Source organism: Lucilia cuprina, chromosome 3 (genome assembly GCF_022045245.1).
Source record: "Lucilia cuprina isolate Lc7/37 chromosome 3, ASM2204524v1, whole genome shotgun sequence".
In the NCBI taxonomy this organism is placed as follows: domain Eukaryota; kingdom Metazoa; phylum Arthropoda; class Insecta; order Diptera; family Calliphoridae; genus Lucilia; species Lucilia cuprina.
In genome coordinates, this window is record NC_060951.1 from 13,262,176 (window position 1) to 13,288,383 (window position 26,208).

Below are 26,208 nucleotides of genomic sequence, written 5' to 3' on the forward strand. Positions count from 1 at the left end.
TAAATACTTGTACATTTAATGCTATAAACCAAATGAGAATTATTTCAACTCATTTTATTGACGCATAAATGTGAGGTGTGTGGCTAAAGATGTTTTCTTGTTGTACCAATAGACATAGAACAACATATAATGGTTATTTATAACAACATAACATACAATTGTTCAATTCACAATCAAGTTGTATATTGTATCTACTAAAGTATAATAACAGTGATTGTGAACAAATTTTTGTAGCAAGTCGTAAGTTTATATTCACAATAAAAAAACAATTAATGTCAAAAGTAAAAAAAAAAACAAATAATATTAAACTAATTAAACGAGCAAATTCTATTATTTTCATTATTCCACATTTTAAATTAATTAATAAACAGTTTTTAATAAAATTTTATTTTTTCGATTGAATTTTTTATTTATATGATGAAATAAACAATTGACAACACTGAATTTTCTCACGACATTCGAAAAACATATGAAAAATTGTCGTAAAAGTTGTATAGAACTTTTGCATAGAAAATACCAACAACATTGTTATGACTATTGTAGCAGCTGCTGACATACAACGCTACAACATCGATTGCCTTTTTGGGCCAGATTTTGAAAAGCTTCTATTTAATTTTAAAATCAAATTGTATTTTTTTAACAAATTTATAATTAAATGTATGAAAAATCGTTAATTTTGTTTTCCTTTTTATTAATTTTATTTGAATATAAACAAAGTGGGGCTTGTCCGTTGGTACCTAAAGTAGTTCTCATTCGGTACCTAACTCTTAGAATGTATTGGTAGACTTTTTGTATAAATACTGGAGCTCCAATTACTTTCACCACTTTTTCTATATATCTTTTAGTGAGATATAAACGTTCAATTCAAAATCTCAATGGGACTTTATGTGGATAATTACAATATTTATCAATGTAATTTGAGTTCCTCTACAACGTTTTTATTTTGAATTTCATCGCTAAAGATGCTTCTTTTAGCCAGTTATGAGCGTAAAAGTGATTTTCTGAAGTCGACCTTATATGGATCCTTATAAAATTTAAAAAATTTTGAAATCGAAGTCTTTGAAATTTCAACTATATAATTATCCGACAGATTTGATCACAAGTGACCCTAATTTTGAAATCGTTGTTTTCCTATCGGAACGAAATTTGCACCTCAATTAGTCCAATTTGATAATAGGAAACGATTTTAAACATTTCTTTCTGATCCTTATATATAGCGAAGTCTATTATGTCCGTCTATCTGTTCATATGTATGTTGAAAACAATTTTCGGAAATTCTCAGATATCTATCGTAGTAGTTTAAACGTTTCCTATTCATCAAAATTGATCCATAAATTACAGAGATATATGTAATATTTCTTATCGTATAACCAACTTAAATATGGATCGGTCCATAATTGATCACAGCTCCCATATACGGTCTACTTCCGAAAATCAATAAAACGATTCATAATTTTTACTTGACGATAAATTTCAATATACATACATAAGTTTAATTCATATAAAAATTATTAACCTTATTTTTCCAATTCGGTCCGTAATTAATCATTTCTTCCACACTAGTCCAGGAATAAATTTTATTTGGTATATTTTCTGTTTAAATAAATGTAATGAGTAATGTAAGATCGGTTTATATACATATATAAGTATGTAAAGCATTATGTGAACTCAACAATTTGATATCTTTACACTCTATTTATCTCTCTCAACCCGCTCAATAATTAAAACTTTAGAAATAATATTCCGGTTGCAGTAATACATCAAAATTATAAGTACTTTTTATCACACCAATCATATTTTGATTTATGGATATTCAATTTCTGTTTCTTTTTATGCACTGCATTATTTTTAATGTATTTTTGAATGTCAAGAAGTATAAACTCGCATTATGGAATCAAAAAAGCACAATCGTAGCTATCAAATAAGAGCTTATATAGCTAAAAAAAACTTTTTCAGCGAATCTTATATTGTCCATTGTTATAATTACACACTCGAAAATTTCTACTTTATTAAGTAGAGTCTTAAGAGTTTTGTTTTTCACTTAAACTATTAAAAATATTAGGAAATGTTTTTGTAAGTTCGTAAAAAAATATCTAAGTATTCAAAAATTGTTTAATAATATTTATTTTCTTTAATATTAACATTTCCAAGTGAACAAGTTGGTAATAATGTACATATATATTTCTTGTTAGAACTACACGTAGGCCACTACACTATAGGTCCTATTGTGCACTCGCTGTCAAAGAAAAAGTTTGTTGGTAAAAACAAGAAACTCTGTTTTTTGGATTTAAATGACTTAGGGCGAGTTTTTCTGATAAAGATAATCTTCATTCTTTGGTTAAACCTGGTTTAATATCTGTTCCGTGTTGTTCAGTTATCACTTAACTTACTACTTATATTAGTTTAACTGAGTGTAATTTGCCAATTAAACTCAAGTTATAAGTGAGAAAACACAACAAAAACAATAAAACAATGATTTCGGAAGAACAAAAACATAATATTTTAAGTAAATTGCAATTTTCTGATTTGTTTTGTATTATTAATTATTGTTTTAAATCTTTATTTAACATTTTTTCAAAATTTTCCATTTTACAAAAGTATTGTTTACAAAAAAAAGCTGTTTATTGTTTATGTTTTTGAGAGAAAACTTGGCAATACTAACAAATTTAACTGAGCTTTAATCTAAAACTGAAAAACACAATTACAATTATATTAAAGTCCGCCTAAATTTGTAACGATTTTTAATCTAACAGCAAGTTAAGCCTAGTTTAACTGATGAGTAAGAAACCCGCCCTTAGAATTATCCAATCACTTTTTCTGTTTTATCCGCATACTCTGAAAAACTGCTTTGATCAGTTCGCAAAAAATTTTGACACGTTTCAGCTTTAATTAACGTAGTGCTCATTACCCCACTTATACTCAAGGAGCATTATAAAATTCATATAGTAGTTTGTTTCATATTACACTGTTTTGTCCAAAGAAGTACATCAGATTATTGAAGCATAAATTACAATTGGTCTAATTACACTTCCTATAAAGCCAATGTGTCATAGACCCCATTTCATGCATATGATTCTTCTGGATAACACCGCTATATATTTTTTTATCATATTCTACAGTTGGTGTCCCCATATTTCCGGTCAAGTATTACCCCTAAGTACTTAACTCTATTAGTCACCAGTATTTTCATGACTGGTAAACAGTGTTGAATGTAATTAGAAATGTTTCTCTTATAGGGGTTATAAGGCGTTTAAAGACACGATTCACTCTTAAGCCGGAGGTCTACACTACGCGTACTTAGGTATAGTTCGTGTTCTACTATGCTTTTAAAGCAGTCATGGGCAAACACATATCACCATGTGTATATTTGAGTGCGTTAAGCAGCAGAGAGATGACTGCACGTTATAACAAAATGGTGGTACACTGAGAAAAGTTTTGAAATTTGTTTTCTATTGCAAATACTTTTTACGACGAGAAAAACTCATGAACTTTTTTGCATTTTAAACAAAAATGGAATAAAGGGAAAGAGTTTTTCATTTATGAAAAGTAGTAGTATTTTTAAAAAGTAGTATTAAATAAAACTACTGAAATATCATTAAGAAAATCACGACTTTCTATTGGATTTCGAACTTTTAAGGGATATTACCGAGATATTAACTGAACTTAATTTAAAGTTCAACTAATCTATCCAAATCAATGTTTCCTTTATATTCCTTAATACGCAATAAGTCACCAATGTGTTGATCGGTTAACCTATTCCGCAATTTACTTAAAATCAGTTTCATACTTGAGAATGCCACCTCACAGTTATATGTGGTGCCAAATATGGAATATAGCTTATATATTTTAAACATAGGACGCATTGTGCCTCACCGTCCATGTTTTCTATAAAAAAGAAATCATTTTCCCAATTTATATCAAACATTTTGCTAGGTGTAATAAAAGAGAAAAAATCATAAGCATAAAAAAATCCGCAACGCACAGTGGTATAGGAAAAAAAAAAGAGGGAAATAATTCGGTAACTTCTAAACGGTTAATCCGATTTTAATGAAATTTGGTACGCACAAAGAGGAGGTGTTGTCGAGTTTAGGTTTTGACCTTATAGGCCAACCAGGGGCCCGGCGGGGGGTCCTCAAATTAGGACACCTCGGCTATGTTAAATTTTTAAAACGATCCTATTTCTTCATTTGAGTTCCGATTTCGTATATAGAATCTCCTCATCGAGCACTATAAAAAATGTCGTCATAGCAGTAAATTATCTCTTATAGTTTAGGAGATATTCGCATTTGAAAATTAAAATTTTTAGTTTTTTGATAATAGCGGGTCCAAATATTCCCGATTTTCGCCATTTCTTTTTTTATTCGCTTAACAACAAGTTTATATATCAAGCAGTGAAAGAATTATGTAAAAATCATGACTGAGTCCAAAGTTATAGGCATTTTAATTTAAAAAATTAAAAAAGGCGATTTTTTGCCATTTTTTTGGGAAAAAAGTATCTTTTTCTTTTTAAGTTATCTAAAAAGTTTCTAAGAAGATGTATATAGAATTTATACTTTTTGAAAAGCTGACTTTACATAAAATACGATAAATGAAACAAAACCTAAAAATTTTTGATACCGAGGGGACCAGGTCCATCCAAAAAACCCTATTTTTTTATAGAAAATTCAATTTTGAGCAAAAATTCTCAAATCGCATAGTCGATATCAAATTATAGTGACCTGTTTTATATGACCCAATATGTTCTTAATCATTTTGTAACGGGTTTCGATAACCCCGCCCAAAAAAACCAAAAAATCCCATTTTTGGGATTTTTTAAAACTTTTTTGGGAATTCCGGGATTTCTAATAAGAAAATTCGAACTTTTTATTTAATTTTAGATTTTGAGTAAAAAAATCTACCTAACTGTAAAATTTCATCAAAAAATATTCATAAATAAAATTTTTATTGCAATTTGAAAAATTTGTATCTTCGCAAAAACTGAATAAAAAACATTTTTTAATTTTTTTAAAAAAAGTATTCCGCGAATTTTTTAATTTTCAAAAATTATATACAGTTTTGAAAAATAGACAAAATTACCTTTCCATTGATATATAACATGCCTACCTAATGTTTTTTAAGTGACAAATTAATTAGGGAAAACTCAACATCTTTTAGAAAATTTACCTAGCACTATTATTTTCATCCATAACGTTAACTCTTAAATTTGTTACATATATTAAAAAATTTTCAGGTATTATTTTTTAAACTGTAATGATTTTTACCCCTATAGGTCACTTTAATAGGTGGCTTATTAAGCGATCGTACTAAAAAAAATGATTTGTGCTCCATTTTATTTGAACACTCTTCAGCTCCTTTTCAAGATAAAGTGAACTTCTTATTGAAATATATTGAAACTGCACATAAAAATAAAGTGGATAAAACTGATATATGTAAAATTGAAAATTTTATAAAATCAGTTGATATAAAACTGAAGAGTGTTCGGTATTCCATTGCTAAATTTCGATCGAAATTTTCTGATTGGCTGGATGAATGTGTAGAAGTTGCTATTTGCGTATCAACTGTTGGTGCTCCCTGTAAGCAGTATGAGGATTTGAGCTCAAAATCTAAGAGGAAAAGGTTATCAACTTCACTAGAAAACTTATCTAACGAAGAAGTTTCGGACACTTTTAAAGCAATGTTAAGAAAAGAAAAACAGCCTTTGGATGCCATAAAAATTGCAAATATTCTTCCAACCGCATCACCAAGACGACTGTAAAGAGTATACCCACACCATCATCTGATACAACGTTCACTGAGGAAGAAGCTATTCCGCTTATGTTGCAGCTGGGATTAAGTCGTGATAACTACATAACGTTAAGAAAGGCGCTATCTGAAAAAGGAGTGGATGTTTTACCATCATATGACAAAATAAATGAAAAGAAGAAAAGCATTATACCACCTCCTATTGAAATAACTGATCGGAAGGCTGTTATTGGACTCGGCGCTCTACTCGAAAATACTGCTTTAAGGATTGCTTCTGACTTTTCTTCAGACCAACTAAAAAAAATAAATTCTTGTGATCTTCAACTCATTTGTAAGTGGGGATGTGATGGATTATCAGCACTCTCGGAATATAAACAAATCAACACAAGTGAATCATCTTCCGAGTATAAAAGTGTATTTATGGCATCGCTAGTTCCATTAAGAATTCGAAAGTATGCTGACAGCGATTCTCCATCAACCAGTTTCGATGATATTTGGAAGAATTCGACTCCAGGATCCAAAGCTTTTTGTAGGCCAATAAGCTTTGAGTATATAAAGGAATCCAAAACAACAACGCAAGATTTGATAAATCGTATTGAAGCAGAAATTAAAAACTTGGAACCTATAACAATCGAAATAGAAAATTATTCGTTTAACATGTCCTATGATTTAAAACTTACAATGATTGATGGGAAAGTTGGAAATGCCATTACAGGTACTGCTACATATGTGGTGATAAAAAATCAGAATTTTCGAATATTTCCAAGCAAAGATCAATAAATGAGGAAACATTACAATTTGGAATATCCCCCCTACATGCTCGCATACGATTTCTGGAACATTTTCTACATTTAGCATATGATTTAAAGTACAGAAGCATACCGGAAAATGCAAACAAAAGTGCAAATAACAATAAGGAGTTAATGGAAATGAGATCCAGTGAGAAACGAAGAATTCAAGAGGAATTTAAAAAGCGGATGGGATTAAATATTGATAAACCACTCACAGGATATGGAAGCACAAACGATGGTAATACCGCTAGACGTTTTTTTAAACATTTTGAAACTACTTCCGAAATAACCGGAATTAGTATGGATTAACTGCAAAAGGTCAATATTATTCTAATGGCGATAAATAGCAAGCATAAAGTGAACGCAACAAAATTTGGAGAGTATTCTACAAAAGTTTCTAAATTACTTTTGGAATTATATCCCTGGAAAGAAATGACACCTACAGTTCACAAGATATTATGTCATGGAAAGGTCATCATAGAACATAATATTCTGCCTTTAGGAGAGGTTACAGAAGAACCCCAAGAATCGAGGAATAGAGACTTTAAGCATATTCATCAGTTTAGCTCAAGGAAGTGTTCTAGGCAGTCTCAAAATGAAGATATTTTTAATAATCTGATTCTATCTTCTGATCCTGTTTTATCTACTATAAGGAAACGTTGGATTTGCTACAAAACGTTAGCATTTGAAAATATTCATGAATTTAAAGATTTACTTTATCTTTTAGATATGGACTACTGTGATACCGATTATTTTACAAAATTATATTAATTTATAAAAAAAAATAAATAAAGACTATTTTTATATAAAATAAATACTTGTTATTTTTTTTTAGGGATAAAGAATAAAAGATTAATCGTAAAAAGTGGCTGTAAAAATTCATAAAAATTTAGGTAGTAAAACATGTCTAACAAATGTATGGATGAAAATAATAGTACTAGGTAAATTCTCTAAAAGATGTTGAGTTTTCCCTAATTAATTTGTCACTTAAAAAACATTAGGTAGGCATGTTATATATCAATGGAAAGGTAATTTTGTCTATTTTTCAAAACTGTATATAATTTTTGAAAATTAAAAAAATTCGCGGAATACTTTTTTAAAAACAATTAAAAAATGTTTTTTATTCAGTTTTTGCGAAGATACAAATTTTTCAAATTGCAATAAAAATTTTATTTATGAATATTTTTTGATGAAATTTTACAGTTAGGTAGATTTTTTTACTCAAAATCTAAAATTAAATAAAAAGTTCGAATTTTCTTATTAGAAATCCCGGAATTCCCAAAAAAGTTTTAAAAAATCCCAAAAATGGGATTTTTTGGTTTTTTGCCTATTATATCCATACCAGGGGCGGGGTTATCGAAACCCGTTACAAAATGATTAAGAACATATTGGGTCATATAAAACAGGTCACTATAATTTGATATCGACTATGCGATTTGAGAATTTTTGCTCAAAATTGAATTTTATATAAAAAATAGGGTCCCCTCGGTATCAAAAATTTTTAGGTTTTGTTTCATTTATCGTATTTTATGTAAAGTCAGCTTTTCAAAAAGTATAAATTCTATATACATCTTCTTAGAAACTTCTTAGATAACTTAAAAAGAAAAAGATACTTTTTTCCCAAAAAAATGGCAAAAAATCGCCTTTTTTTAACTTTTTAAATTAAAATGCCTATAACTTTGGACTCAGTCATGATTTTTACATAATTCTTTCACTGCTTGATATATAGACTTGTTGTTAAGCGAATAAAAAAAAATGGCGAAAATCGGGAATATTTGGACCCGCTATTATCAAAAAACTAAAGTAAGGACGGTAAAAATTTTAAAATTTTAATTTTCAAATGCGAATATCTCCTAAACTATAAGAGATAATTTACTGCTACGACGACATAGTGCTCGATGAGAAGATTCTATATACGAAATTTTTTTTAAATCGGAACTCAAATGAAGAAATTAGATCGTTTTAAAAATTTAACATAGCCGAGGTGTCCTAATTTGAGGACCCCCCGCCGGGCCCCTGGTTGGCCTATAAGGTCCAAATTCAAAACCTAAACTCGACAACACCTCCTTTTTGTGCATACCAAATTTCATTAAAATCGGATTAACCGTTTAGAAGTTACCGAATTATTTCCCTCTTTTTTTTCCTATACCACTGTGCAACGTGATCTTGCTTCTACAAAAGCTGAACAGCAACTGATTTGATTTTGATCTCTGAGATCGTAACAAAGCAACAAACAAGTGGTCATTTTAGTAAAACACAGACGCACTAATACACACAAGCTTATAGTGTAGGTGTGTCAACAAAGCGTCAGCAGAATTTCTTGGCCTATGCACGCGTGCATTAGAATTTCAGTTTTGCTCGTGACTGTTTTAAAGCATAAATTTTATGTTTTATTTCGCGTTTTTCTACAACTTTTATTTATTTTTCATCATTAAACTGATTTTAATTTATTCAAATTGATAAATACGCATTAAATAAAGAATATAAAATGTCAAAATCAGCTGACATGTTCGTGCGCCGAGTGTGACGCTAATAAAAGTAGAAAGTAGATCTACTTTAAGCATTCTACACGCCAAGGCATTCTACGTTTTTGTGTAATGTAACTTTCAACATATAAATACGTTGATTCTACTTTTTTGACAGACGTATAGAATGCGAGACAGCCTAGAATGCGTGGTGTGGACCTCCAGCTTTAGCTACTTTTTAGTTTAGCATAAGAGAAAATAAAGAAGAATTATATTTCTTTCATCCTCTTGATCAATGTAAAATAAAAACAATACAATAAACTCTAAAAATACATATGATATAACTTTGAAATATAACTTACGTACACAAAACATTACACTTACAATGAAAACTGTTGCACATACATCTACACAGATTTCTTATTATTCGTTTGTGTTTTTTTTTTATTTATTTATAGTAAAAAATAACGTCGAGGCCTTAACAATTGATTAAAATCAATGTACCATCTCTGTTTACATTTAGTTACAAAGAAACAACTATATGGATACAATTCGTAAACATTTGAAACAAAAACCTAACGAACGCACCTATTAATATTCCACTGTTATATACAATAAACAACTTGTTGGGCGAATGAAAACTACTTGCAGTCCATTCTTTATTGTCATTAAACCACAAAATGGTCAACAGAGAGTAATCGATGTGGTCGAAAGAGCTGAACTGCATAATTGGCAGCAAATGTGCAAGTTATTGGATTTTATGTTTATACCACAATGAAACTAAGTGTGAGTGCGTATCGCGCACATGCATCAGCACACAAAAAGATACTCTCGAGCGGATTTCATTCTCAACTTAATTACGGCAGTACCGGAGCAGCTGCCACAGCTTCTTCAAGCTCATCAGCAGGATTATATGCGGTTAGTATAATTATTAACATTATTATAAGTGTTTATTTTAAAATTGAAATTTGATTGTGGTTGTATAATATATGGCTTTGTCGTATATAACGGTCTTACTTGTATGTACTTCTTTTACCCCCTTATTTAGAAACAACATTTTTATTTTATAAAATCAAATTTATAAACCGTTTATAAAATAAAAATTTTGTTTGTGAATAAGTGTGTTAGTCTCTCAGAGGTTACTTAAAATAGCGCTTTTACTTTTTTTGGCAAATGCCTAATCTCCAATTTAAACTTGTTTATGAAAGTTATCCAAAAACAACTTTAGAAAGTTTTATTTCCAACTCACAACTTATTTTAAAAATATTGCTTATGCATTTTGCTTTGATGGATAAATTTTTCGTGTACAGAAAGAAATGAAACCGATTAATTATAAGTAAATAGGCTTCAAGTATATGACAGTATGATGGTCCTGTTCGGTAATATAAAAAAGGATTATGATTAAATAAACATAATCAGAATTAAACGTTCAAAAACCTCGCAAACTGTGCAACTTGTGTCTGTTACCATTCTCGCAATTGAATTGTATGAGAATTGATTTGCACAACACTTATAAGTTTAAGTGCCGGTCCACACTAGAAACTTTTGATTTTGCATGAGAAAGAATCTCGCAGTACGTAGTTTTTCGTACTCGGAAACTTGTTTTGTTAGACCTGGTTCGCACTGGAAAATTTTTGATTTTTGTGTGTGAGAGAATGAGAAAGAAATATCAATCATCTCTTTCTTTCACACACAAAATCAAAAGTTTTTCAACAAAAGTTTCCCACTGTGAACCAGGTCTTATTCTTCTCATGCGTACAACAACAAATCAATGCAATTAACACCCCAATAAACATCGATTCAAACCTGTGAATATTTTTGAAAATTTTCTTAACTAAATAATGTATTTTCCAAATTTTTTTCAAATTTTAAAGTTTAGCCTTTGAAATAAACATGATAATTTCCAAAAACGTTTAAAAAAATATAATGTGTGATATTTATAAAATTTTCAAAGTTTTGTTTGAATTGAACTTAGAAAAGTTTCTTTCAAAAAATAAATTATTTTAGAAAAATAAAAACAGAACATTTTTTCTACAGCAAAGGAGCGAAAAAACGTTAAATATAGGAGAAATAATCGGAGATATAAAAGAAAAATATGCTAAAATAAATGTATGAATGTTTTATTTTCAGGTGATGTAAAAAAATATATGAATTTTGCAATAGTTAGCATTATAATTAGGGTTTGAAATATGTATGAAAATAATAATAAAGAATACTTGAAATACGTTTGATTTTTTTTTTTTTAGTTTCAAGCTTACCTCTAGCCTTTTTTTAAATTTGAAATACATTTAAAAAATACGTTTGATTTCTAACTGCCTTTTTGTTTGAGAAGGCCATAATTTTCCATTTGAAAACATAATTTTTCAAATTTGTTCTCAAAGGCTATGTATGAAATTTGAATAGGTTTTCAAATACATATTTACATCATTTCAAAGGTTTTTGCTTATTGGGACGTAGTTTCTGAAACAAAAGTTTCTATGTGTGGTCATTAAGGAAACTTTAAAAGGGAATTAAGAAAAAGTTTCTCAACAAAAGTTTCCTAGTGTGGACCAGGCCTAAACGACCATTTAGACTGGCAAACTTGAACAGTCTCATTGTGCATTTAATAAATACATTTTGTATTGATAAATTTTTAATGTATGGGCTTGAATTTTCACATTAAAATATAATTTGCGTCCAAGAACTGCCAATCCGACCTATACCTTCGTATAGGAAGCTGAAACTCCCGAACTCCGCTTATGAGTTTACTGGTCTCCACCAAAATCTTAAACGAGTTTTGTTTGGTACTCCACCATTTATCAAAGAAATTTTTAGGTTATCAAAAAGAATGCATATCGTTAATGCATGAAATTTCGAAGAACTGTAACGCGGTACAGTTATGCGACGCCACACATTAAACCAATGCGACAGTGAAACGCAAAACTCTCGAAGGCAGCGAAAGAAGGACGGCCTGATTCCCCTTAAACGATAATGGCAATGACGCACGTAGGTCTTTATCCACCCAGAGTTGAATTACGAATGAACATAATTATTTGTTTATTTAATTTATTTTTAATTTCGTTTGACATTGTTTACAAATATGAGAAACTTAAGCGTTTAAATGAAACCCTATAACACTGAACACCAAGAAATGAAACTGCGGCGTTTTTTAACAACAATAACGTTACGCTCTTCTCACAAACGAATTCTGTGTAACTCTAACACACATGTAAAAATGTCACTCTCTCTCAAAACTTTAAAACTTTGTCGCCAAAATTCATGGCTTATAGCACTTTAAAGTATTTTTTATCACTTAAAGTTATATTTTATTATTTTTTTGCACAATTTAAATACATTTAATAGCCCGAAAAGAATCTATTTTTTACAAATGAAAAAAATATTTTTTATTTTTTTGACATTAAATTTTTGTTATTGAAATTAAAACTGAAAAAAATAACAAAAAACTTTCGTATGGTACAAGAACAAAATATTTTAACTAAATTATTTATTATTTCAATATTGCAGATTAAAAAGCAAAGATACGTTACTATATAATGCATATAGATAAATTATGTTGCAAAATATTTAAAGAAATCTTTTAAAATATAAATTAAAATATAATAATTTTTTTCAATATTTCATAGCGTTAAGTACCGACTGACTGTAGACTTTTCACTACCTAGTGTTCAGTGCCCAAAACATGAAAAAATAAATAGAAGTGTTACTGAGATCTAGTTCCCACTGGAAAACTTTAGATTTTTGTGTGTGAAAGAAAGAGAAAGAAATATCAACCATTTCTTTCTCTTACACACAAAATTAAAAGTTTCTCAACTAAAGTTTCCCAGTGTAAACCAGGTTTGAGCGTATGAAATATTACTCTCTCACATATACAAGTTCTGTGCATATTTAATACACTTCTATGACTATTTTTTGTTTGTTTACATAAAATAACAAAAAAAAGCAACATTGCGAGTAAGTTGCAATAAGTTATATAGTAGTTTTTAATGTAGAAGTTATATTCATGTGATTGATGTTTGTTTAATTTATGAATGTACTGCTCAATATAACAATATATAGTCAATTTAACAATTTATTGAGTGTCATTTTATAAAGAGCCTATTATTGTAATATTGTCAAATAGGCTAATTTATTGACAATATATCAATAGGCTAATTTATGAACAGATTTCATATTACATCGACGCAGGTGTTACAAACTAAATACCGTTCCCATTAGTGTGGTGTAGGGTGTATTTAGATTGCATATGGACTGCATTGAAATTAACAATAATCGTTTATTCAAGCTTTTGACCCGTTTCGATTCTATGCCCTATAAATTTTAAAAATTCAAACTTTCAAATAAAAAATATTTGGCTTAGAAGTTTTGATGTTAGAAGTTATCACATTTGGCATTGGATAACAAAATGTTTTAAATGTTTTACTTCATTTCCTAAAAGCAATACTTTCCATGCGTCAAATAATTACTCTAATGACGAAAAATAAGGCTAAAATTATACACTTAAAACTGAAATACATCATATGTACGAACATGTTTGCAGCTACATCCATATGTTCATTGTAGTTTCCTACCAACATCTTATATAAGGATTCTAATTTCGTTTATACACAAGTAAATCCGCTAAGTACAGCAATTAAATCCATTTTCAATGCCAAACAAAATTCTCTCATGTTGATTCTCAATGTTTTTTTAACAATTTAAGTGTTTAAACTGCACTAGATTTAGACTATATAAATACATCTATATAGAGGATTTTCTAATAATAAGTTATGTTAGTAGATGTAATGCGTAGACTGAGTAAAAATTATGCAAATAATACAAATTATTGAAAACCTAATATAAAACAAGCTCTGAATAAGCTTATCTTTTAGCAGTTATTCGCAAATAATTCTTACTTGGGAAGGTATTCTAGAGGGCATCAATAACTATTTTAATTAAAATCGTTTTAGTGGATCGTTTTAGCTAATATTTATACCTTACACCACTATAGTGGGAAGGGTATTATGCGTTTGTGCTGATGTTTGTAACACCCAAAAATATTGGTTCTAGATCCAATTTAAAGTATACCAATCGGCTTAGAATCACTTTCTGAATCTATTTAGATATGTCCGTCCGTCTGTCTGCCTATGTGTCCATGATATGATGAAATTTGGCACATACTCTTTTCTTGGTTCAAGGATGAACGGTAGTGAAAATCGGTCCATTATTTTGCCTAGCCGCCATACAACTGTAACCCCCGAATCGACCCTAGCCCCCATACAAACTCCCCTTCAGAAAATGTCTTCACTTATAATTTCTAATAAATCTATTAAAATCTACATAAATAGCTTTAAGGTAGACGTGAATTCCTCTACCAAAATTTATAAGTATAGGCCCATATTTACCCTTACTCCCCTATGAGCCCTCTTGTAGAAAATCTCTTTTCTTTGTCAATAATACGTAAAAATATTTGATAATACGGTTAAAGGACAAATTGAATGCTTTATTTCTTTAAATTATCCCCGAATATACATTCTTACTTGTTTTTAGCATGCAGAACATTTGACGAAAAAAGTCAGAAGGATTCTAATAAAACGCCAATTTCTAAAAAGGAAGAGGCTAGGCTTAAATATCATTACCCAATAGCAATTTAGTTTACACTTTCCTAAGATATGAAAAGTATAATTTCATGTTGTCAAATACTTAGAGATCAACAATTTACTTTACGTCCGTCATCGATCTCTCTACGGAAGACCTGCTTCTTCCATTCACCATTTTAGAAAATGCTTACTGATAAAAACTAAAACCTTATATAGTATTCATTAAAATTATATTCCTCCAATGTTCAGAAACTCAATTTTCTGGACATAATACCTACGAATTTTCCAATCATTCTTTGTGAGTGAAGTTATATCCGGAATAATATTACATCTAAGATATTTGGATCACATCTCGGCAAAAGCCTGACAATAGCAAAGATTTTTATTTTATACTAGTCGCATTAGATGGTTTTAGACCTTAAGCTATCTTCCCTTTAAAGCAATTATATTCTCAAGTGTTCTGGTACCAACATATTTTAAAGCTCTGGGAGAATATTCGGTTATTACTTTCTTACAATCCAACAATGTAACTTAAACATGTGGAATATCCTTTATTGGTGGTATATTTCTATTTTTGGGTCTTAAATATAGATCCCAGGTCCGCTTTGTCCATTAATTTAGAGCCATCCGAATTTCTACGAATATTTGCTCTAATGTTCTACTTGAGTAATGTTATCAATGTTTTAAATTTTCCGACATATTTTTTTGCATGGAATATATCGGTGTAAATATTAAGGAATTAGAAACTTTTAACGTTCTGGACATGTAAATACAGTACGATGTCCGCTGCACTAACACACATTTATTAAGTGCCAAAAGATGCATTCAAATGTCTCGTTTTTTGAAAATGATGGAGTAAAATCTGATGTGATTATTATCGACGGAAAATAAAATATATATGGAGTAGAGCTTCAAAGACGATCGCGTACAAAATATGGTGAAGGTTCTTATCGGTGACGGAAAGATTTCTAAATCTATAGATTAACTGGAACACTTTAGCATTGTGGGGTGTATTTCTCTGTACTATATACATATGTTACAATGAAATGTGTTCATCCGAACAATAGGAACATGCCACGTTGCATCTGGAAAATTAATATAAAAATCCAAAAGTCACCGATAAGTATAATCGCCATCTCTTGTACATGATCAAATAACACCAAAATGTACTTTGAAGCGCCGTCTCATACGAGAGATTTTTTGGACAAATTTATCAGCAAATTCCCTTCTAAATCCTTAATATTTACATCACCAAATATTGCATTTTGTTGTAGAAAGAAATTCTTAGTCGCCGTTCATTATATTTCAATAAGTTCAAATGATTTTCTAATAACGAAATTTGTCTATTTATTTTTTAGATTGAAACCAACGAAAGCTCCATAACGTTTCCTCAAGAAATGAATAAAGCAGAATGCAACAATAGCGACACCGATGTGATCAGTCCTACTGGAACGAGTAGTTCCGGCCAAGATCAAATCCACCCAGTTTCTAAACGAAGGACACAACGAAAGGATGACGATCAGATCAGTAATGCTCATTCATCCCACTCTGATAGTAAGAGCCCTAGTCAGAGGTAAATTTTCGTCGATGTTTAAAAAACGTTAAAAAAATACCATAATTACAACCATTCTTACATTCCTTTAAAATTATAATCGAAAACATTGTGTACCTGCATAAACATATATTATCAGTGTAAATTACAGAAAACATAAAAGATGTTAATGAAAACCAATTTTCTTATATAATCATAACATTTGATTTTATGTACTATATTTACTCGCAATGTCAAATGTTTGTATGTATGTACCTTGTATGTAAATATTTAAAGCTGGATATTCACACTAGGCGTTTTCGAACCCAACGCATTGCGTGCCTTACATAGCTTTTTCAGGTTACTGCATGCTGTACATTTTTTCCGCGGTAACAATGGGCAACTTTTGTTGACCTATTTTTTCTAATCCACTTTTGTTGTACAAATGAGAAAACAAAATTACAAGTACTAGGCAACTTCGTACTTTCTTTTTCTCTTACATAAAACCAAAAATTGCTTAATGTGAAACGCAACAAAGTTACTGTGGTGGGATAAGAATGAAAAAGGAAGATATATATTTCTTCTCTCCTAACAAATTCAAAAAGTTGCTCATTGTCAACCGGCACTAAGTATTCTAGGCATCAAGGCACCCTAAGCATTTGAGCTTGTTACTTGCAGCATACATTTATATCGATCATACTATTTTGAGAGAGGTGTACAATGCGAGAAAGCGTAAAACTCGTAGAACTCGTTATGTGAACATCCAGTTTAAGAATCGACAGTTTATGTACATACATATATTTATATTAATATTTACTGTTTAAATGTTTAAAAAATAACATTTTTTTCTAACTTCAATCGTGCGGTTATCTTAAGTAGACGTTAGATTTCTAAACATCCTATTATTTATATGAAATAAACAGTTAGGTTGGGTTCACAGATTATTTTTATAACCTTAATAAGAGTAAACTTAAGGATTCAATTATACGACATAAAAGTTTTCAAAAGTCGAAAAAGACACAATTTAAAACCACTTTTTTGTCGATGAATACAAATATCGTCCCTTTTTCGACCAAATTATTAATATGGTGTTCTGTGAATTTAATTAATATGTATTTAATCCGATTTCAATTAAAACAAAAGGTGGTTATATAATGAATCTATTCTGTGCAGAATGCCTGTCCGTTCCGAAATACGAAGAATGTTGTGTTTGTAAATCTAATGCTATGTATACACGGTTGTTAGATCTTACAACGTTGGCAGTAAATTGTGCAGAAAATGTCTAATAACACTGTCAACTTACAAATTTTGTCTTGCAATATTTTCGGTAATGCTTTTTTTGACAACGTTGCAAAAGAAAAATTGTAAGTTCAGACGATTATTAAACATTTTCTGAACATTTTACTGACAACGTTGTAAGATCTGACAACCGTGTATCACGGCTTAAAGAATCTGTAGAATTGTAAACATAAGCATTGCGATCAAAATTATCGGCCATACTTAACCCTAACTCCAATATAAAGCCTCTTTTTGAAAGTTAGTTTTTTTATCAATATAAGGATAGTAATTAAAATAAAATTCAACATAAAATATACTGATCGCTGGAGTGGTGTATCATATACCGACTATGTTTTTCTTCTTGTTTTGTATTCGAAATATTGATAAGACAAAAGACACTTTCTGAAAAGCAAATGATCTTTCCTTTATCTTATTTTAAAGTAAAAATATTCATCAAATAATTGGAATTGTGAGCGCCCAAAAGAGGAAATGAAACTCGATAATAAAATTATGTTTCAATATTAACAATAACATACTGTTTTTTGTTAGATAATATCAGAAAAATATAATTTAAATAAATAATCAATTTTTTCGCAAATTCTGATTGATTGATTTACTATTATGATATGATTTAATGAAAACTTTTGGTATTATTGTTACATTCACGTTTAAAATGTTTACAATTTCTAAAGATCGCCATCCTCTTCATCTACGACATATTCCCAAAGTTATGCAAATAAAATTTGTACAACAAGTGGCAACAAACTTCAGGAGTCCGGGCATGAATCACGCACATCTAGAATAAGAAATTATACAGAGAGAGATAGACTTACGCTGTCAAATCATTCATCATTCGACTACAATCGGCGTCATGTTAAACTGTTATTTAACAGCCCCTCATCGGAAATACTGGGCAGCATCGTCCACTCAGGCACCAGCAATTCACTCAATTGCTATCATCAAACGAAAATTGCAACACCTGCCATTGTCCACAAGCACCTTTTGCAAGATGATGACGACGATAAGAATTCTGTAGCTGCTACGAACAATAATAGTACGAACCAAAAGTGGAAAAGTGTTAAAGCAGTGATGGCATATTATTGTACATTGAGAAGAATCAAGAGGAACGGTCCATTTTCAATTAACTATTCTAAATTTCTATTTACATACTACATAAACCTAAACATTATCAGAGTAAAGATACATACATATGTTGTTTAAATATTTAGTTCTCCAGTCTACTACAATCTTAACTTATTTTTTTTATATCTATATTTATTTCACTACCAGTAGTAGTAGTAGGTTTCTTTTTTGTATTATTCTCTCTCTCTATTATATATATAAATACTTATACATATTATAAACATACATACCTCTACTTACATATACGTATTTGGTGTAAAGAATGCAGTCCTACTAATATTGTAATACATTAATTAATAATCTTTTTATAGTAAAATTAATATCATTGTTCGTTCGTTCTCTAGCCAATTTACAATGATGCAATAATCCGATACGACACTTTAGAAAAAAAACGTAAAATCCTTACACTAATGTATGCAAATCAAACAAATTTATTTTTAAAAATTATTTGTCTCGTCTTGCCTTCAATAGAGTGTTTGGTCTTATTATTGCATTAATGTCAATGAGGCGGCTTCCTTCTTCTTACAAAAAAATAAAAAATAACAATTTAACAAGAATAAAAAGTTTGTTCAACTCATAAATGGCAGCTCTGGTAATACTAAAATTCTGTTACTCTAATGTCTATAGAACAGATTTATGTAAAATTAGAACATATGTACATATTTTGTATATCATACATATGAATATATAGTATGGACTTATAATAATCGATTGCCATAAATGTTTTGAACAGTACTTGATGTGTATCTTCTATTACTAAAATATATATACACTAACTACTTGCCGATTTAAACCATATTTTTTTACAATTTTTAATCAACTTAACACATTCTAATTTTAAAATACATGACATAACACGGAACACAAAAAACTTTAGTTGGACACAAAATTACTGTGAATAATAAAATTTAAATTATATTTATACCAATTATTATTGTCGTTATCAATACCGAAGTGATAAATTTAATACCAATATCCTTATTCATTTGTTTTTTTTTCAACAACCATTAAGATTTGACTATGTACGTACTAGGGTATACAACTATTCAGATTTTAAATTTAAAATCGGTTTATTCGTAAAATAATTATTTGGGGTTTAATTTCAATCGGGTATTTAACAGGTTATTTAAATTTCTTCTTTAAGATATCTTAACCTAGGGTAAGGTTGATAGGAGGATGTATACTACATCAAATCCGAAGAAATACACCTAGGCCACTATCGGGTCTGTTGTGCGCTGCAATTCATAAAAAAATTGTTCACTGAATGTATTATTTTTCCATGTTCAGAAACTCAGTTTCCTGGACGTAATTCCTAAGAATCTTCCAATCAGTGTTGGTTAAGAATATTATTTCCGGAATAACATCTATTTCAAAATACTTGGATCTAACTTCGACGAATGCCTGATAGTGGCAAAGAAAGTGCTCCTGAGTTTTACTGCCATCTCCACATGCTCTACATTTGTCTGAATCCGCACCAATTTTGTATAGATGTACACGTAATCCTGCCTTCTTAACCTAACTTGCACTAATGGGTTAAATTTAAATTTTTGCGTCATAATCGATGGAGTTCTGTGAACCAAAAAAAATTTATATTGACCTTTTTTCTTCTTTAGCTTATGCACTGGCCAAAGAATAAAGCACTGGCCAAAGAATCCTTCTCGGCTAATAACGAAACAATATATAATTAATAATGCTACTACGGTGTGATCTCTTTATCATGCTAACCAATCCTGCGATGTCACGGGAGGATATATCGTAGATCGTAATTCGAATATAGCTCTTTTGAACCAGAGATATAAACCAATGCAAATAAGTTCGATGACTTGTTTGAAGCTGAAAACATTTTCTTTAGACACTTTGCTGTATAAGCTTTCATTATATGGGCAAAAATCTTTGCCATATAATCTTTTTATTTATCTTAATATAAATAAAAAGATGATCATTATTGCTGTTACAGAACAAAGTTTAAATAGGGAAAAATGATTCGAAAAACAACTACGATCAGAATGTAAAAACAGGCTAAACGTCTACTGGTCCCTCATAAATCGGGCATTCCCTAACATAAACCCATCATATATTCAGCTGTACAGCCCACTCTACATTGAAATTGTATTATCCTAAAAGCACGGGCTCCCAACACTTGGAGTATAGATAAATAAAGCGTTAATATATGCAACAAACTCTTTCTCGTAAATGGGACGCCGAAGTCCCAAGGTTGTTTTCCGATGTAGAGTGTAGTGTAGAGTTCAGAACTATAGTAAATGGTTATTTCCATAAAACTATGTTAATTTCAGAACTACTCACCAAAATAGATATCCTTCGAAAACATTTCTTTAAACTATTTTATTAAAAAATTTCAGGAAATAAGATATGTATATAGTGTACTCAGGCCCGTTTTAGTTATGAGAACATATAACATGTCTAGCTTATTTTGAGAATAGAGGGAGATCAAAATGTGTATCTGATCTGCGAGATTCCTTAAAGGGTCAGTGAAACTAAAAAAGGTGGAAAAAGCTACACTAAAAACGGTGTATGTATATGTATATTCTAAGACCCGGTCCTCACTAGGAAACTTTTGTTGAGAAACTTTTTCTTAATTATCTTTTGTTTCAAAAACTACGTATTAATTGCATTGATTTGTTGTACGAATGGGAAGAATAACAAAACAAAACAAGTTTTCGACAACGGGAAACTTCGTACCGCGAGAAAGATGAATGATAGTCTTTCTCTTTCTCTCTCACTCCCAAATAAAGTTTCCTAGTGTGGACGGGCAGTAAGATGTTTCTCTAGACATAATTCCGAGATAAATAAATGAACTGGTCCCAATATCTAATCTATTAATCTTTTAATAATGTTGTAAACTAGTATATTATATATATAGTATACGGACTAAAATATTGTAATCTGATGACTATGCTATGTTTATGGTATTACTTTATAATTTAGAAAAAATACCTAATATCTTAAGGAGGTTTTGTAATATTTTTTGATGTTAAAAAGTACTGAAAAAGAATAAAATTTTGAAATTTTTATTGCAAATTGTGTTTAGTAGTTGTTGACCTAAAAATCTATATATTTAATGTTTTAAATACCACAACAAATTTATTCAAGCTAAAACTGATAAATTATAGGTTTAACAGCGTTACAACGAAACTAAATAAACGTACATTTTTGGACTGAAACATTTTGACAGGAAACATAATAAATAATCAAGAAAAAAAATAAAACTTTGTATAAAACTGTGTCTGTTTTTTGTAACTGAAATTAATCGTCATTTGAGTAATAATTTCAATGAAATTTAAATTCATTTAGGAAATCACGTATCGGAGATGGAACTTCGGATCCAGATTCCGATTGGTAAGTTAAAATTCAACTTCATAACAAAAAGTAATTAAATAATATAAAAAAATAAATAAACAATTAAAAAATAAAGAGCTTTAATAATGGGTTGGCTAATCGGCATGTACGCTTTTGTTAAAGAAATAAATATTCGAAAGGCCATTTTGTTTTTAGAAGATTGAAGCAAATTTTCATGCTTTTATAATTGAGAGTTAAATAAGTTATAAAACTAGTAATTAAATATTTATAAATATTAACATTTTATTTTGTTTTTTTTTTTTTATTGCTAATTCTTAATATAACTAGTTAATAAATAGTTTGAAACAAGAGTAGAAATGACGCAATTTGCTACATTTGCTAACATTAAATCATAGTATATTTGCTACATAGTTGCTGCTTAAAAGCTTCTTTACTTTATATACAGTATTGTTCAAAACCTGGGTAACTAGTTCTAATAAAGTAATAAATGTTGTATTTATTTTATTGTGGCAAAAAATATAATAGTTTATATTATAATTTATTAACATTAATATAAAAAATTAAAATAATAGTTTAATTTCACTTATTACCGAATAATAATAATTCTTCGAATATATTCGTTATTATTTTCATTGTTCCTAAGTGCTTTAAAGGGTTAATTCAACATTTTCGCTACTATATTACATATTTGACTTTATACTTTATGCAACACAAAGATCTTGTCATATAGAACTACAAAAAAATATGAAAAAACTCCATCGTTTAGATCAAAAACGCTTAAACACGATTTTTCATGAGTTCTATAAAGTAGGCGTATACTTAATATTAGTAATATCAATATATTATTAAAACGTATACGTACAGGTGTCGTCAGTAAATGCAGTTACAATGTAAAACTTTCTTATTGAAATGAAAATATAAGATTGTCCGATTTGAATAAAACAAGACGACATCAACTTTCTCTGTCAAATAGTCGGTTCTTCGAAAATTATTAATTCGAATTATGTCGAATTACTCATTACAGTTACTTGTACTAGGTCATTTAATGAACTACTTTATGCAGACTGATTACAAAGGCTTTAGTTATAGATTTTTGAAACCAAAATATGTTTTTTGTTGTCCTGACAATTGTTGAAGCTCATTGTGTGATTTGACAGCTCGATTAAAAATTTATTGATTACTTGTGTTCATTTTTTAAAAATGACACGTTCTGTCGGTCTTTTAAAACATCACGTGAATTTTATTACTTCATTAGAAACAGTTGCTTATATTTCGAACAATACTGTACATATAAAGTATATAACTTTTTTTAACTTTTTAGCTAAAATATATACATATATTTCGTTTGATTTGACACATTATTATTATTAAACAATAGTCAATAATGGCAATTTGTAAATACGTTAATTTGATTGATTACATATGTATGATAGACATCACGTCACTCAATTATTAAATAGTTATACTATGCAGGTCTTATATTTAATAGATCAATGATTAGAACCACAAATGCAATCAGAACAATGAATAAAAAAATCCTTGATAGTACTCGTAGTTGTATGATATATTTTTTATGAACACTTGTCACAAATTGACACAATCTTGTATTTCCGTTTCTGTTGTGTAATATTGTATTTTAATTTACTCTCGTTTATTAACAAATTCCAAAGACAAAAACACACAAACAACAACCAAAAAACATTAATTTAGTTTAGATTGATTGATTTATAAATGTATGATTTTCTGTCTATGTTTACTTGTATGTTTATGTTTAGAATGTATGTTAGAGTTAAGTACTCTTATGTTCTTTATTTCACCCATTTTATGATTATAATATATTTTTATACGTATGTACTATATTTAGTTAATACACATACATATGTACATATACCTATTGCTATGTACATATTTATGTATGTGAAAATTATTCATTTGATTCATTTATTAATTTCATTTCTTTTGTATTTTTTTATATTTGTTACAAATCTATTTTAGAAAATTCAGAGTCAAAGAATATAGTAAAATAAAAGTGAAAGCCATGCATGTGACTAGTGATACTTAGTTGTTCGAAGTGTGTGTTAGTTCATTCGTTCGTTCGTATACTTGTGAATCGTTTTGTAAATGAGATTGAGAAAGATCTAATGCAATAAATAATCGTGCATACACATACATACGAATAGTAAATGTTATTATCCGTTTCCGTCTATGTTTCCGTTTCGTTTTCATATACCACATACATACTGTCTATATACATACATACAAACATATATGCATACCTTCTTTGTAGTTATGTATGTGTGTATGTATATAGTCGTTGTCATCACAAGTCTCAATTAACATAAGAGCATAAACATATTCTATTTCCTTCCGTCTATGTATGTGTTTATGTTGTTTTTGTTAAGAATCGTGCACCCAAACGAAGGCATGTTCGTGAGTGATTTTGGATATTGTGTGTATGTGTGTATATAATAATGTCATCATTGATTTTGTAAGTAGTCCGTTTTTGTGTGTGTAAGTAAGTACTTACTATATATGTAGTTGTTTTCATTTCATTATGTGTTAACTTTATCATTGCTATTGTTGTTATTTAGTATTATGATTATTGTTACATATATTGTTTTTGTTTTTTTTTTATTTATTAATTATATATATTTTTGTTCATTTTTTCTTTATTTTAGTATTTATATGTATGTTTCTGTTTTTAGTTTGGCCTAAATATTAGAATAATTATAATAAAAAAAACATTGTCTTAATATCTAATTGTAAAAATCATAATGCTTTTTCTAAAAACTACAGGACGCGATCTAATCAGCGTTGGATGAAACTTAGAACTACTGTACAAATATCATCAGCCATACAAAAGAAACCACCGCTTAAAAGGGAAGACTCATTTCTTAAAAGATTCTCAACACGACAGATACCAGAAACTCAAGTAAGTGGGTTTCACATTTTAATTTGTATTCACAAAATAATTTCAACATTTTTTTCAATTCCAATTTTGCTGCATATTGTATATGGTTACGTATGATTAATATCTAACTATGACGTATGATTAATATACATACATGTTTGTGTAACACATAACAGCTACATACAAATGTAATCATATATTAATATGTCGTAGGTAGATATTAATTATACTTAACCACATATGCAATTAAAACTTAAAAAACACAACATAAGTAGAAAAGCAAAAAAAGAAAACTCTTTTTTACCATAAAATTTTTCAGGCCTTTCACAGAATGCCTTTCCGATTGATAGTGGAATTCTGTGACAGGTCTGATAATGAATTTGCTAAACTACCTGGAAGCTAATTAAATTAATTATGAAATTTTTAAGGAGACCGTCGAAGATACTGGTTCCGAAAGTGCCTCGGGAGACGTCGATAAGACCATTAAAAGACGTAGACGTTACTTGCAAAAGCGTCGTTCCGTTGTTAATCCTGATGAGAATTTTTACTTTTATTGGCTAATGGTTTTAACAATTTGCGTTCTTTATAATTTATGGACCCTAATTGTTCGCCAAAGTTTTCCAGAATTACAAGTAATCGTATTTTAACAATATAACTCATCATATTCATAATTATACAACTCATTTGTTTTATTTTTTTAGAATGCAGTACCAACGTTTTGGTTTATTTGTGATACACTGACTGACCTTGTATTCATTATGGATATATTCGTACAATTACGAACAGGTTATTTGGAACAGGGACTAATGGTAAATCAAAAAAAATCCAAAAAATTTTTGTATAAATTTCAAAAACTATTTTTTGTTTTCTTTTATTTCCTGCAGGTCTACGACGATAAGAAACTAATGTCCCATTATGTACATTCAAGAAATTGTTTTCTTGATATTATTGCTTTAGTACCGTTCGATCTTTTACAATTGAAATTGGGCTCTCAGCCATTGTTACGTTTTACTCGTTTTTTTAAGGTAAGTCAATATATGTATATATACATATATACATATCGTTGGCTTAGAAGCTAAACGAGCCAAGTCCTATTTAAGAAATTCTGCAGGGGAAGCACTAAAACGTCATCAGATTTCATGGACACTATTTTCGGAAGCTAGTGTTTTGATTATGAAGACGTTAGAATTTCAACTTCCGGGAGTACAATACAAATCCTCAGACAAAACAGTCTTCCTATTTACAACCTCTAGTTTCCGCAGATGTTTTTTCCGCATGACCACGAAAGTTTAGTCTATAGTCTAGTCTATAGTCTAGTATAGTCTAGTCTTTAGTCTAATCTATATCTAGTCTATAGTCTAGTCTACAGTCTAGTCTACAGTCTAGTCTACAGTCTAGTCTACAGTCTAGTCTACAGTCTAGTCTATAGTCTAGTCTATAGTCTAGTCTATAG

General features: G+C 29.4%; 1 protein-coding gene across 8 annotated transcripts in view; it reads left to right on the forward strand.

Moving 5' to 3' along the window:
• The window catches only part of LOC111687923, a 63,672-nt gene that overhangs the window by 11,053 nt on the left and 26,411 nt on the right, over positions 1–26,208 (forward strand). For 7 of the 8 annotated variants that reach the window (XM_046945353.1, XM_046945355.1, XM_046945357.1 and 4 more), the window contains 7 exons: positions 9,457–9,916; positions 15,933–16,147; positions 21,839–21,883; positions 24,641–24,776; positions 25,184–25,387; positions 25,457–25,564; positions 25,640–25,780. In XM_046945353.1, coding sequence (XP_046801309.1) covers positions 9,773–9,916; positions 15,933–16,147; positions 21,839–21,883; positions 24,641–24,776; positions 25,184–25,387; positions 25,457–25,564; positions 25,640–25,780 — 993 coding nt within the window. In that variant the 5' untranslated portion in view covers positions 9,457–9,772. Of the gene's footprint in view, positions 1–9,456; positions 9,917–15,932; positions 16,148–21,838; positions 21,884–23,913; positions 24,333–24,640; positions 24,777–25,183; positions 25,388–25,456; positions 25,565–25,639; positions 25,781–26,208 lie in introns of those variants that run through there. The other variant, XM_046945358.1, reaches the window with a different exon arrangement.